The 15,098-nt window shown below is 23.7% G+C and overlaps 5 protein-coding genes and 1 non-coding gene across 6 annotated transcripts; 3 read left to right on the top strand and 3 right to left on the bottom strand.

The window, feature by feature from the left end:
* Window positions 1-1,687: 1,687 nt before the first annotated feature.
* Window positions 1,688-3,397, top strand: DDB_G0292834 (WD40 repeat-containing protein; the record flags this gene model as incomplete). The annotated part of the gene is made up of 1 exon (XM_629374.1): window positions 1,688-3,397. One exon carries the CDS (start codon window positions 1,688-1,690, stop codon window positions 3,395-3,397), a length of 1,710 nt encoding a protein of 569 aa, XP_629376.1.
* Window positions 3,398-3,579: 182 nt separating this feature from the next.
* On the bottom strand, window positions 3,580-4,752 carry DDB_G0292960 (hypothetical protein; the record flags this gene model as incomplete). Its single annotated transcript, XM_629373.1, has 1 exon — window positions 3,580-4,752. One exon carries the CDS (start codon window positions 4,750-4,752, stop codon window positions 3,580-3,582), a length of 1,173 nt encoding a protein of 390 aa, XP_629375.1.
* A 683-nt stretch (window positions 4,753-5,435) lies between these two features.
* DDB_G0292832 (hypothetical protein) lies at window positions 5,436-6,663 on the top strand (the record flags this gene model as incomplete). Its single annotated transcript, XM_629372.1, has 3 exons — window positions 5,436-5,645; window positions 5,761-6,024; window positions 6,340-6,663. The coding sequence occupies 3 exons, from the start codon at window positions 5,436-5,438 to the stop codon at window positions 6,661-6,663; spliced, it is 798 nt and encodes a 265-aa protein (XP_629374.1).
* Window positions 6,664-6,862: 199 nt separating this feature from the next.
* Window positions 6,863-9,124, bottom strand: adprt2 (NAD+ ADP-ribosyltransferase; the record flags this gene model as incomplete). The annotated part of the gene is made up of 3 exons (XM_629371.1): window positions 6,863-7,191; window positions 7,268-8,360; window positions 8,444-9,124. 3 exons carry the CDS (start codon window positions 9,122-9,124, stop codon window positions 6,863-6,865), a joined length of 2,103 nt encoding a protein of 700 aa, XP_629373.1.
* Window positions 9,125-10,012: 888 nt separating this feature from the next.
* On the top strand, window positions 10,013-12,459 carry mcm5 (MCM family protein; the record flags this gene model as incomplete). The annotated part of the gene is made up of 2 exons (XM_629370.1): window positions 10,013-10,297; window positions 10,471-12,459. The coding sequence occupies 2 exons, from the start codon at window positions 10,013-10,015 to the stop codon at window positions 12,457-12,459; spliced, it is 2,274 nt and encodes a 757-aa protein (XP_629372.1).
* A 922-nt stretch (window positions 12,460-13,381) lies between these two features.
* On the bottom strand, window positions 13,382-13,453 carry tRNA-Glu-UUC-16. The gene has a single exon. It is a non-coding gene; the product is annotated as a tRNA-Glu (tRNA).
* Window positions 13,454-15,098: the final 1,645 nt, after the last annotated feature.

Below are 15,098 nucleotides of genomic sequence, written 5' to 3'. Positions count from 1 at the left end.
ATTGTTATAATAAATATAATAAAATAAATTTTAAAAAAAAAACAAAAAAAAAAAAAAAACCCAAAAAGAGTAATATAAAGAGTATGATTCTTTATTTCGAGAAAAAAAAAAAAAAAAAAAATGTTTTTCAATTAGGGAATATTAAGTACTTTCCTTAAAATGAAAAAAAACAATATTGTTTGAAAACTAAAGTAAAAAGTATTTTTAAAGATTAATATGCATCCAAACAATTTATTTTTACGTAATCTTTTATTTTAACCCTTTTTGAAAAAAAAAAAAAAAAAAAAATAAAATAAAATAAAATAAAAGGAAATTACTAATTAGGTGTGTTAAAAAAAAAAAAAAAATCCAACGAAGGTATTATGATTACTAATAGTGTGAAAAAACGAAGAATTAAACAAACTTTTAAAATTCGGATAATTAATTTTTTCAATTCTTTTAATTTATTAAAATCATCTTTTTTTTTATTTATTCCATTTCCGAATATTATCTATTTATTTATTTATTTATTTATTTATTTGTTTATTTATTTATTAATTAATTTAATTATTTCAATATAGCATCATTTTAAAAGAAAAGAGTATTTATTTTACTATTCTCAAGTATCTTTAAATTAAAATAAAATTTTTTTTTTTTATAATGTGTTTTAAAATTAATTTTTACAATATTACCCAAACAATAAAAAAAAAAAAAATCAAAACAAGATTAACCATTTTTAATTATTTACTTAAAAAATTATAATAATAATAAATATTTTTAAATTAAAATATTTCATCTTTTTTTTACCAGTTAAAGAATTATTTTAAAAAAAAAAATATATATTTTTTGTTTAAATCTATTTATTACTTTGAAATTTCCAACAAAATTTCAATATATTTTTTTTTTTTATTAAAATAAAAACCATTTAAAAAAATTATTTTTTTATTTTTGTTTTATCATTATTAATTAATAACTCTACACATTTTAAAAAAAAAAAAAAAAAAAAATAATTAATTTTATAACAACATAACGATTTTTAAATTTCATTTTCAATTATTTATTAAATTATTCCAATTTTTATTCATTTTCAAAAAAAAAAAAAGTACAAAAAATAGATCTATAAAAAAAAACATTTATTTTTTTTTTTTTAACCACACACCACAATTCTCGTCCTTACATCTGTGCCTACTCATATATAATAAACAATTGTTTTATTTGAGCAAAAAAGGTTTTATTTTATTTTATTTTTTTTTTAATTTAAAAAACAGTAAAATTAAACTACCATAATTTAAAATTTCAGTATTCCATCATAGCGGTATACCAATTGTTTTTTTAAAAAAAAACCAACAAATAAAATTCCAAGTAATAAAAAAAAAAAAAAAAAATAATTTAAAAAAAAAAAAAAATAATAATTTAAAAACCCAGATATTTGTTTTTTATTTTATTTTTTCATTTCATTTCATTTCAGTATATTTTATTTCATTCATTTTATAATTATAAATTTTATATTATTACAATAAAAAAAAAAAAATAAAAAAAAAAAATAAAAAAAAACATTTAATTATTTTTTTTTTTTTTGTTTTTTAATTCCTGTACTATAAAAAAAACCTATATATCAATTTTATTTATTACTATAAAACAAATTTTATTACCTTTTATATATATATATATATATTATTATTTATAAAAAAAAAAAAAAATAATAAAAATGTTAGGTCCAGATTTCCAAAAATATTCAAATCAATCAAATTATCATTTTGATAGTTTTCCATATGAAAATTCATACGAAGAGGAAGAATATCAAGATAAATATAAAGAAATTGTGTTTAGAGATAAATGGGGACCAAAATATGCAATTCAACAACAACAACAACAACAAGTTTATGCACCAAATAAAAGAAATGTTTCAAAAAAGATTGGGTCACCATTATCATCACCAACATTATATTCATCATCGTCATCATCATCATCATCATCATCAAATTGTAAAAATAATAATAATCAAAATATTAATCATTATCAACATAAAAAGAAAGATTCAAAAAAGTTAAAAGAAATTATAAAGAATTTATTATTACCAAATAAATTTAATCCAATGAAAAGAATTACATTTATTAGTATTTTACCAATTGAAATTACAATGAAGATCATATCATATTTACCATTTCAAGATGTTTTATCAATTCAATATGTTTGTTCCGAATGGTTTTTAATTACATGTGAAGAGATTTTATGGAAATCAATTTATCAAAATTATTTCCAGGTTTATCCAAATCGTGAATTATTATTAAAGAAATCCGAGAAATCATGTCAATTACATTGGAGAGAAATTTTCAAACAACAACATGAAAGAGAATCAAGATGGAAAGGTGATAGATTTAAAGAGGCCCATTTGATTGGTCACACTGGTACTGTCTGGGCATTGCATTTAGATGATGAAAGAGTTTACACTGGTTCATTCGATAAAACCGCTAAAGTTTGGGATACGAAAACCAAGAAATGTCGTTTCACTTTGGCCGGTCACTATTATCCAATTCAATGTTTGGATGTAAACAATAACATTATGGCAACTGGTAGTTTAGATAATTCAATTAGAATTTGGGATTTGGAGAAAGGTAAATCAAAAGGTATACTTACAACTCGTGCTCATAATTTCGATGTTTTCTGTTTACAACAAATTGGTGACCAAATTATTTCCGGAAGTTCCGATTCAACTGTTAAAGTTTGGAATATTGCAGAGATAATTAATGATAGCATTGAAATCCCCGATACTGAAGAGGAGGAAGAGGAAGCACTTCAAGATAATGTTATGAATGATCCATTCGCTGTAAATAATTCATTCACAAGTTTACCAGATATTAATGAACCCGATCATGTTCATACCAATATTGTATCGGTAAATGATAAGACTTCAACACGTTATAGAAACCATAATCTCTCATCGACTCATACATTCAAGCATCAATCATGTGTAACATGTCTTCAAGTTTATGGTAATATTTTAATGAGTGGCGGTAGTGATCGTGTTGTTAGAGTTTGGGATTTAAATACATCTCAACCTATCCAAATACTCTCTGGTCATAATGAAGGTATTAGAGCTTTACAATTCAATGGAAATGTTTTAGTAACTGGTTCTGATGATACAACTGTTAGAGTTTGGGATCTTCGTTCAAAGAATTCAAATATTTCAACACTTCGTGGTCATAATGGTTCAGTACGTTGCCTTCAATGGGATGGCACTACCTTAATCACTGGTTCAAATGATCAATCAGTACGTTGGTGGAATTTAAATTATGATTCTGATCAAAGTAAAGAATTATTCTCTTTCAATAGTTCAATTAGTTGTTTACAATTTACAAATTCAATTTTAATGTGTGGTTTATCAGATTCAAAAGTTCAAATTAATAAATTTTATTAGATAAAATTTAAAAAAATAATAATAATAAAAATAACCACTATTGTATATATATATATTTAAAATATAATTTAAAAAATAAATAAAACAATTACTATTAATAGTTTTTTATTTTTTTTAGGAAAATATATATTATTTTAATTTTTATTTTAATTTTTATTTTTTTTTTTAATTTTTTTTTTTATTTATCTTTTTTTATATAAACATGGTTTTAAAACTGGTTCATTTGTAGCTTGTTGTTTTTTTAATTTTTGATATTGTTTTAAACTTCTCATAAATTGTTGATCTTTTTTTTGTAATTTTGAAAATTCAAATAAAGTGAAATATTGATTTTGTTCATTCTTTTTAATTAAATTGAAACCATGTTGTTGAATTTCATTTGTAAAAGCATTGATATCGGTGATTCTTGATTCGATTTCAGCGATTTTTAATAAACCACCTTTAACTAAAACACGTTCTGCTTCAATGATGAAATCAATGAAATTGGTACCCATTAAACTTAGACAGAATACAGCGATATCAATTGACTCATTCTTTAATGGTAGATTTGAGATATCACAAGCTGTTACACGCTCGTTGACAGCAACCAAATCAAATGATTGAATTGTATGTTTATGTTGTAAACGTTCGGCTAATTTTGCTTCACCACAACCTAAATCTGCAATTCTCTTTCTTTGTTTAATCGATGACAAATCGTCAATGATTAAATCCAATGGATTGATTGGCCATGATTCAACTTGTGATTTAAATCCGCTATGATACTGATCGAATAATGATCTATCTTCTGAAAACTCTTTAAATGCTTCCTTACTATGTGTTGTATATAATGTTTCATTTAACCACCTAAATCTACTTCCTTTAAGTTTTTCACTCATTTCATTTTGTAAATCTGTTGTTTTTAATGATTTTGATGATTTTGATGATGATACTGATACTGAAGAAGTTGGTTTTGGATTCCATAAATTATATTTTTCATCATCATCTTCGTTTGTTATATCTTCTTTTTCTCTATTTTGTTGTTGTTGAATTAAAATATCATTACTATTTACTTTTTCTTCTTTTTTTAAATTATTTAATATATTTTTATTTTTATTTGATGAAATAACTTTTAATGATTTATTATTTTCAACTTTTTTTAAATTTTTATTTTTAATATTTATATTATTTTTATTATTTGTATTATTATTTTTATTATTTGAATCATTGTTTTTATTATTTTTATTATTTTTATTATTGATTTTATTTTGTTTATTTTTATTATTATTATTATTATTATTATTATTATTTTTATTTGTATTTGTTTTTTTTACTTTATTTCCAACAGTATTCTTTTGTTTTGATTTTTTAGTATTTGTCATTGTGTATTATGTTTTTAATATTAATTATTTTTATTTTATTTTATTTATTTTATTATATTTTATTATATTTCATTATATTTTATTGTATTTTATTATTTTATTATATTTTATTATATTTTATAATATTTTATTATATTTTATAATATTTTATTATATATTTTTTATTTTCTATATTATCTATTTCCTAAATAGTAAACAAATTTGTAATCTAAAAAAAAAAAAAAAAAAAAATCAAAAGTTAAAAAAAATATCTATACAAAAATGTTGGGGGAAATTATGGAATCTGACAAAAACGAAAATAAAAAAAAAAAAAAAAAAAAAAAAATCATGGTAAAAAAAAAAAAAAAAAATTAAAATTATTTTAAAATAAAAAAAAAAAAAATTTAAAAAAAAAAAAAAAACAAAAAATAAAAAAAAAATTCAAAATAATTTTTTATTTTCACCACCATAACCAAACCATTAATTATTTATTACCTTTCTATTATTACCATATTTTATATATAATTTTATTATTATCATTATTTTCACTTTTTTTTTTTTTTTCTTTAAAATAATAATTTTTTAAATATAAAATACTTTGTATAAATTATAATTTGTAAATAAAATAAAATAAAAATAAAAAAACCCCCCCATAGAAAAAAAAAAAAAAAAAAATCTAGATATTTAAATAAATAATAAATAAAATGCCAGCATCCCATACATTTCCAGCCTATACATACGAATGCCCATTAGAATTCTATTGGGAAGTTTATAATAAAAGATTTCCAAATCATCCGTTATTTCCATTCATCATAGATTCTGAAATTGTTGAACAAATTACAGAAGAAAATGGCAATGAAAAAAGAATTAGAAAAACAAAATTAGAAGTTGATGCACCAGGTTGGTTTAAAACTGTAATTATTTAATAAAATTTTATTATAAATAAAAATAAAAATAAAAAAATAAACTCATTACATTCTTACATATTTTTATTTTTTTTATATTTTTTTAATAAATAATATTATATAGCTTTTTGATATTAAACATTCAGTATTTATTGAAGAATCATATCATGATAAAGCTAATAGAAAAATTACTATTAAAACAACTAATGAAACATTAAGTAGCAAAGCAAAGATGATTGATATTACAGTTTATGAAGTTCATCCAGAGAACCCAAATTGGTGTCAATTCACTCAAACTGGTACTGTTGAACTATTGGTATCAGTATTAGGTTTCCAAAAGAAAATTGAAAAATATGTTTTAGATTTATATAAGAGTAGATATGATGAAGTAAGTTTAAACCCTATCTTTTTATTATTATTATTATTATTATTATTTTTTTTTTTTTTTTGATCAACACAATTTTTTCATGGGTGTAAAAAAAGATATTTTCAAGGAAAAATTCAAAAAAAATTTCAAAAAAAAAATATCTTTTTTTCTTTTTTTTTTTCTTTTTTTTTTATTTGAAAATCATATTATTGAGTTCATACTTGTTTTTTTTTTTTTTTTTCAAAAATTTTAAATTATTTCTATGATTTTTTTACTAACTATTTATTCATTTGGAATTAAAAAAAAATAAAAATAATTAATTTTAATAATGTTTAGTCACGTGAGTTAGATAAAAAAATGATTGAATTATATAGAGAAGAAATTCTTAAAGAGCAAGAAGTAAAGAAACAACAACAAGAACAAACCACAACAACAACCACAACTGAAACTGCAATTTCAACAACAACTTCAATTAATATTGAAAATAATGCAAATAGCTCAAGTTCAGCAGTAGTATCAACACAAACTGCTACAACTTTAACAACAACTATTAATATTGAAAATAAAGATAGTAATAATACTGCAGCTGCTTCTTCAAATACATTAGTATCTTCAACCGAAGAAACTGAATCAAGTAGACAAGAAGAAATTAAAGTTTAAAATAAAAATTAAAATAATTTATTATTAAATTTAATAAAATAATAAACTATTTAAATATATGTTTTAAATAAATTAATAATTATTTAATTTTTTTTTTCTATTATTTTTTTATTATTTTTTTTATTATTTTTTTTATTTTATTTTTTTATTTTTTTTATTTTATTATTATTATTATTATTATACAATTAAATATAGTTTATTAATTTCTTAATTGCAAAAGATATTTCAAATGAACTTGAGCAACATCATAAACGACATATTGATGTTCATAACAAGAAACACCTTTATGTTGAGATGGAATCATTTGGCCGTATGGAGTGATACAACCTTCAGTATCTTGGAAAAATACTTTTGGATCTGGTTCAACAGTACCTAAAGCCCAAGTTGAATGAGAATTTGGTTGTGGTTTCTCCATATAAGTATCTCTAGCCAAATCTGCAGTTTTACCCAATGCAACATCACCTAATAACATACAAAAATCATTAGATCCAACTGTTCTACAATAATTTGCAGAAAGTGACATACAATCTATAAAATAAATAAATTAAATTAGTATAAATTTATATAAATATTAATATTATTATTATTATAATTTAATACTTACCAGCAAAATAAACACCTTTTCCAAATCTATAACCAGAAACTGGAGCTTCAGGTGGAGCAATTCTTAAACCTTGTGAAATGATGGAAGCATAATTTGTTAAACGAGAACCATGCCATAAGAGTTTTCTATTACCAAGATGTTTTTTAGTTTTATAACGATCTGCTTCACCATCACGATCAATCTTGAAAATGTTTACAATGGTTGGTTTCTTTCCACCTTGATAAGTGTTTTTAACATATAATAAAATATTTTTATATTCACAAGAGTTTTCATCGAGTGGTTGAATATCTGTTTTTAATTTTGCATAATGTAATTCCAAAATGTTTGATTCATCAGATTCACTATCCTTGATAATGTTGGTAGCGATTTCGATATCGGCAAGATTTTGAAGCATATTCATTTTTTCAATCAACATTTGATTGGTATTGATTACTGGTGGAACAGACATACCAAATGCGTGTGGAATGATTGTGTAGAATCTACTTGAGAGAGTTGATAAACTTTCACCACTTTTACCACCCATAACATCTTCAATTTGTTTCAATACCAAATAACCTTTGGTGATTTGATTCTTTGAAAGTTTACCTAATGGCATTTTCTTGAGATCATATTTGGCTTCAGTCATTGTTCTCTCCATCATTTTAACATCGAATATTAATTTAACCAATTCTTGTACTCTTTCATCCAATGAACATTCTTTCTTATGTTCAACAACTTTTTTGGTGGTGGTGGTGGTAGCAGTGGTGGAGGCACCATTCTTTGGCTTTGAATCAGTACTATAATCTAATTCAATCATATCATATTTACCAGCAACCTTTTTAAAGTTGGCTCTATCAGTAAAGGTATTTTTGGTTTTTTCATAAAATTTGCTACAAAACAATGAAATGGCTTGATTTAATCCACCTTTACCAAAATCTTTTCTTGAACTTTGTCCCTTTAAACCTTCTCTACCCCAACGATTCCAAACTGAATATGAACTACCATCATCTGCTTCCAAAAGTTGAATAATATAAAATTTATTATTGTTTTGTGAAATTTCTGTTTGATTTAATGTTGCATCATAAACATCTTTACCATTTTCATAAACATGAAACTGTTATTAATAAAAAGAAAATTAGTTAATTAAAATAGTTTTAAAATAGTGTTTTTTTACTATACTATAGTTTAAAAACTTACTCTTGAATCTGGGAAATGTGGATCATTTGCAGCTCTTCCTTTAATTTTAACACTGATTTGATTTTTTTCATCTTCAGATTCACTACTGCTATCATCAAGATCTGATGCAGCTGTTTTGGTTTCAGCTTCACTTGTATTGGTTTTAGTTTTTTTAGTTGGACGAGTTGTAAGTTTATTTTTATCTTCTCCTTTTTCTTCAGATTTAGCTGGTGCTTTCTTTGATGATCTTCTAGTTGGTTTGGCAACTTCTTCTTCTTCTTCCTCTTCCTCTTCTTCTTCCTCTTCTTCTTCTTCCTCTTCGTCATCGTTTGAAGATGAAAGTGAATAATCTTTTTCTTCCAATTTCTTTGATGCTTCAATTGATTTAGTAATGAAACCTTCGGTTACAATTGGAATACCAGATTTGAGAGCTTTTGAAACTGCTGTACCATTCTTTTTAAAATCATCTACAGTTGATACTAAATGTGTAACTTTAGCAGTGCATGTTTTTGAGGTTGATGCGCCACAACCTTCAACTTTTTTTGTTAATTCAGTTTGTGTTACTGAAAATGTACCTGAAAAACAAAATACAATTCCATCGAAAATTTCAGTGAGTGGTTTTGTTGATGTTGAAGTAGTAGTGGTTGTAGTGGTTTTTACATCTTCATCACTTTGTGATAATTGTCTTTTCTTTGGTGGCATCTTTTTTAAAAATTGAGTTTCTAAAATTGAAAAAAAAAAAAAAAAAAAGTTGAATAAAAAAAAAAAAAGTTAAGAGATGTTAGTGTGGAGATAAAAAAAAACAAACAAAAAAATAAATATATATATATAAAATAAGTATAAACTTACAATTAAATTTGTTTTAGTGAATAAACGAAAGAAAAAAAAATAAAAAAAAAAAATAAAAAAAAATAAAAAAAAATAGTTTTCTTTCTAAACAAAAAAAAATTGTGTAAAAAAAAATAAAAAAAAATAAAAAAAAAAAAAAAAATAAAAATTTTTCTTTCTAAGAAACTGGCAATTTTTCAGATATTTTTAATTTTGAAAAAAAATTTACAACGGATTTCTTTTTTTTTTTTTTTAAAAATAATATACCAATATGGTTACCATTTTAGTTTTTTAAAGATCAATATTTGTTTACAAGAATTCAAATTAAAACTAGGGATGAAAAATAATATATACAACTAAAATATAATTTATTTAAATTATAACAATTTTTTTTTTTTTTTTTTTTTTTTTTTTATTTAAAATTATAACAATTTTTTTTTTTTTTTTTTTTTTTTTTTTTTTTTTTTTTTTTTTTTAAAATCCTTTTTTTTTCTTGATTAACAAATTAACAAATTTGGGATTATTAAGTTTATAAAAAAAAAAAAATTTTTTTTTTTTTTTTTTTTTTTTTTTTTTTTTTCTAAACACTTGCCGCTTTTTTTTTTTTTTTTTTTTTATTTTTTTTTTTTTTTAATTTTTTTTTTTTTTTAAATAAAAAGAAAAGGCGCAAATAATATCTCTCTTTTTTTTTTATTTTTATTTTTTTTATTATTTTTTTTTTTTTTTAAATAAAAAATAAATAAAATATATATATATAGAGGAATGTCAGGATTTGATGAAGGAAATGTAACAGTTAGTGGTGGTGGAGGTAAAGGTGGATTTAAAAAAAACAATGGATTCGTTGAAGATACAAGCGTTCGAGATTTATTTAAAAGATTTATAAATGAATGGAAGGATCAAGATAATGTATTTATATATAAAGAACAATTAAGACAACATTATAATTTAGGATGGCATTATATTGAAGTTAGTATTGATCATTTAACAGATTTTAATCAAGAATTATCAGGTCGTTTTATTTCTTCACCAAATGAATTAATGCCATCAGTAAAGTATATTCAATAAAAATAATAATAATAATAGTAATAATAATAAATAATAATAATAAATAAATAATAATAATAAATAAATAATAATAATTACTCCTTAATTATATGTTTAAGTTTTATTTTACTAATTTTTTTTTTTTTTTTTTTTATATTATTAATTAAAAAAAAAAGTTTGAAGATGCAATTAAAGATATTATTAAAGAAATGAATTATAATAAAGAACAAGTTGATGAAGATATTCAAATATTATTTAAGAGTTCAGCTAATCCTGAACCAATTAGATATTTAAGGGCAGGATTAATTAGTAAATTGGTAAAAGTTCAAGGTATAGTTATTTCAGCGAGTAGAACTCAACCAAAACCATCGACGATGGTAGTAAAATGTAAAAATTGTCAACATACCCAAACCTTACATATTAGACCGGGCATTGTATCATCTGTACTTCCACAACAATGTGAGAGAGGATCAAATGATGCAGGTAAACCATGTCCAAACAATCCATATGTGGTATTATCGGATCAATCTACATTTGTAAATCAACAGATTTTAAAACTTCAAGAATCACCTGAAACAATTCCAACCGGTGAAATGCCACGTCATATTATATTATCATTGGATAAAAGTTTAGCAGATAAAATTACACCAGGTACACGTATAAAGGTGTTGGGTGTTTTAGGTATATTTGAGGGTGGAGGTAAAAGAAGAGAGATTGCAGGTGGTACAATTCGTACCAATTATCTAAGAGTGTTGGGTATTACCTCTGATAATGCAGGTCGTGATTCAATGCATTTCACACCTTCTGAGGAACAATCTTTCAAGGTATTCTCAAGAAGACAAGATCTAAGAAATATTATAGCAAGTTCAATTGCACCTTCAATCTATGGTCATGAAGATATTAAACGTGCAATTAGTTGTCAACTATTTGGTGGAAGTTCAAAGAAACTACCCGATAAAATGAGATTAAGAGGTGATATTAATCTCTTGTTATTGGGTGATCCTGGTACTGCTAAATCACAACTATTGAAATTCGTAGAGAAGGTTGCACCCATTTCAGTCTATACAAGTGGTAAAGGTAGTAGTGCTGCGGGTTTAACAGCATCGGTAATTCGTGAACCCTCCACTGGTGAGTACTATTTGGAGGGTGGTGCAATGGTGGTTGCTGATGGTGGCGTAGTATGTATTGATGAATTTGATAAAATGAATGTTGATGATCGTGTTGCAATTCATGAAGCTATGGAACAACAAACCATATCAATTGCAAAAGCAGGTATTACCACCATTTTAAATAGTAGAACCTCAGTATTGGCCGCTGCAAATCCCGTCTATGGTCGTTATAATGATGCTGCAGATGACAATATTAACTTTCAATCTACTATTCTTTCACGTTTTGATTTAATTTTCATTGTAAAAGATCCAAAGAATGAGAAACGTGATTTCATCATCTCAAAACATGTCATTAATATTCACGAGAAATCAAGTCGTAGTGGTGGTAGTGGTAGTGTTGGTAATAATACTTATGACCTTTCAAATACTGTCGTTGATGATAGTCACATCGGTGAGAATGAAGTTACAATTCAATACTTGAAAAAATATATTGCATATGCTCGTTCAAGAATTAGTCCTCGTTTATCTGAAGATGCCGTTACAACTTTAAAAAATCATTACGTTTCAGTACGTGCAAAATCAAAAGAACAAGAAATGATTAATAATGGTAGTTATGGTGGTGGTGGTTCAAAAAACTCAGTTGAAACTGAAAGAAAGAAAAGAAAAAATGCAATTCCAATCACTGTTCGTCAATTAGAAGCTATCATTCGTATCTCTGAATCATTGGCAAAAATGTCCTTATCTCCAATTGCTACGAATGAACATGCAAAAGAGGCAATTCGTTTATTCGATATCTCAACATTTGATGCAATCACTACCAATAATACTGTAAATGAAACTTTAACACCTGAACGTTTAGAAAATATTAGAACCGCTGAAAAATACCTTAAAGATAGAGTACCCATTGGTTCAAGTATTAGAATTAAAGATGTTCGTTTTCAATTATCTCGTTCTGGTTTAGATCATTTTACAATTTTAAAGGCTGTCGATATTTTAGTTGGTAGAGATGAATTTGAATTTAGAAATCAAAAAAGAACTTTATTTAGAAAACAATAAAAATAAAAATAATAAAAATAATAAAATACCAATAATTATTAATTTAATTATTGAATTTTTTTTTTTTTTTATAATGTTTAAATTTCAAGTTTGTTGGATTAGTTTTATTTTATTTGTATGATACATATTATTTGTTTTTTTTTTTTTTTTTATTCTTGGATTTTTTATTTCAGATTTTCTTGGACCATAGGTTAATTTGTATTATTTTATTTTTGATATTAGTCTGACAGAATTTTTAACCTATAAGTTATAGGTTATGGCATCCAACTTTTTTTTTTCCAGTTGTGAATTATCTTTGTTAGGAATGAAAACTTAGTTGGATAGAAAAAATTGAAAAATGGATTGTTGGAATTGAATAGAAACAAATTTAAAGTAATATTAATCAGTGTTTATCCGTTAAAGGAAATTATTTTTTTAAAATTTAAAATATCAAATAAACAATTTTAATTATAGTTATAATTATATTTTTTTTTAAAGATATCCATTTTAAAATATGCTTGTATTTAAAGAAACAAAATAATAGAATTGGAATCAGCTAAATGAATTGGTGGAAAGATAATTGTTAGGAATGATTCTGGAATACAATAAGCTTATTTGAGAGTTAATTTTCTTAATTTATTTATATTATTAGGGAAATCGTTTGGACCTTGGTGGATTTCGTGTGGTTTCATTGGTTGGTGCTCTGATCTGTTGAATTATTGTAGTAATACAATTACTATTTTTATTATCTAGTCATTTATATTGTGAATAAACTGAGGGTCTTTCACCAAAGATTTTTTAAATTTTTGATTTTATATGTGTAATCTTGTGTGGCTGATTTTTACACTTTTTAAAAAATATAGTATACTAATTCGGTATCTCTTATTCAATTAAAGAGCCCATGGGAATCGATCCATTGATCTTTGGGGAATCGTTGTAAAAGCTCCCCATTCGGGAATCGAACCCGAGGTACCAGTGTGAAAGACTAGAGTGTTACCGACTACACCAATGAGGAATTGGATAAAATTATTTTTTTTTAGAAGTAACTGGCCATCAAAAAAAAAAAAAAAAAATGAGATCGAAAAAAACAAACAACAACAACAATCTCTTTTTTTGATTATTTCATTTTTCATATAAAAAAGACTTAAAAAACAAATAAATAAATAAATAAACTATTTTAAAAAGCCATCTTTTTACTTTATTGTAATTTATTATTTGTTTCGTTTTGAGAATTTTGCGTAGCAAAATTTTCAAAAAAAAAGCAAAAAATAATCAGATCGAAAAAAACAAACAACAACAACAATCTCTTTTTTTGATTATTTCATTTTTCATATAAAAAAGACTTAAAAAACAAATAAATAAATAAATAAACTATTTTAAAAAGCCATCTTTTTACTTTATTGTAATTTATTATTTGTTTCGTTTTGAGAATTTTGCGTAGCAAAATTTTCAAAAAAAAAGCAAAAAATAATCAGATCGAAAAAAACAAACAACAACAACAATCTCTTTTTTTGATTATTTCATTTTTCATATAAAAAAGACTTAAAAAAAAAAAAAAAAAAAAAAAAAAAAAAAAAAAAAAAAAAAAAAAAACCCGGGGACCCAAGTTAATTAGAAAATTTCCAGATTTTTAACTTTTTAAAGAAAAATAAAAAAGATAGAAAGAAAATAAAATGAAAATCACAAACAACACCACAAATATTAAGCAACACAAATGCCTACAAAAAATAAGCGAAATTGTGGATAAAACTCAATTAAAAAAAAAACAATTCAAATACGTCATAAACATCAATCACGAACCAGACGATAAAATAAAAAAAGATTTAGAAAAAAGTTTGGACAAAAAAGATGTTTTAATCAAAAGTAATAATACATTCAAAATTCTCACAGACAGTATTAGTACAGTAATCTATTTTGTAAATATGTTTGATGCAGAATTAAAAGGACAATTTATAACCACTATAAGACCAAAAAATATGTATACAGATTTTGATTGGTATAAATCACTCACAGAAATAGAATGGGTAATAGAAAATGAAGGATGTAAACTAATTAAATCAGAAATTAAAGGCGAAACTCTAATTATCAAAACAGTGAAAAGAGTCGTAGAAGAATTTGACACTATCATTGAACTAGACAATCTAACATTAATTGGACACTCCAACAAAGGATGGAGAGATCAAACCTCATTACCAGAAAATCAAGAAGAAAACAAAAATAAAAAACAATCAGATGAACAACAACCACAATCTACATCAGAACAAATACCAAAACAAGGAAAAAGAACAATCATTATCCCACCAATCACATCCTCATCTAATGATAAAACATTTATGGCCCTAGATGATACAGCTCAAAAGGTAATAGAAGCATCACTAGAAAACGTAGATGAACTAACAAGAATAGAGAATGAGATCAATACACAATCGATAAACAATCAAGAAATTAAAACAAAATCAGAAAAACCTATCGAACCACCATCTCCATACAATACACCAATAAAACAACACGGCGAAACAAAGGGACTAACAACGGAAGAAAAACTTAGAGAGGCAAATGATATCTTCGACTTCACCAGCCCAAACACTGATGCAATAAGAAAAATAGAATTCCCACTTTCAATCCCTTCAAATCAATGGTTCTTCTCCTCTCCAATAAAA

The sequence above is a fragment of the Dictyostelium discoideum genome (genome assembly GCF_000004695.1).
Source record: "Dictyostelium discoideum AX4 chromosome 6 chromosome, whole genome shotgun sequence".
NCBI lineage: Eukaryota > Evosea > Eumycetozoa > Dictyosteliales > Dictyosteliaceae > Dictyostelium > Dictyostelium discoideum.
The sequence above is the reverse complement of the archived record's forward strand: the minus strand, read 5'-3'. Positions and strand labels throughout refer to the sequence as shown.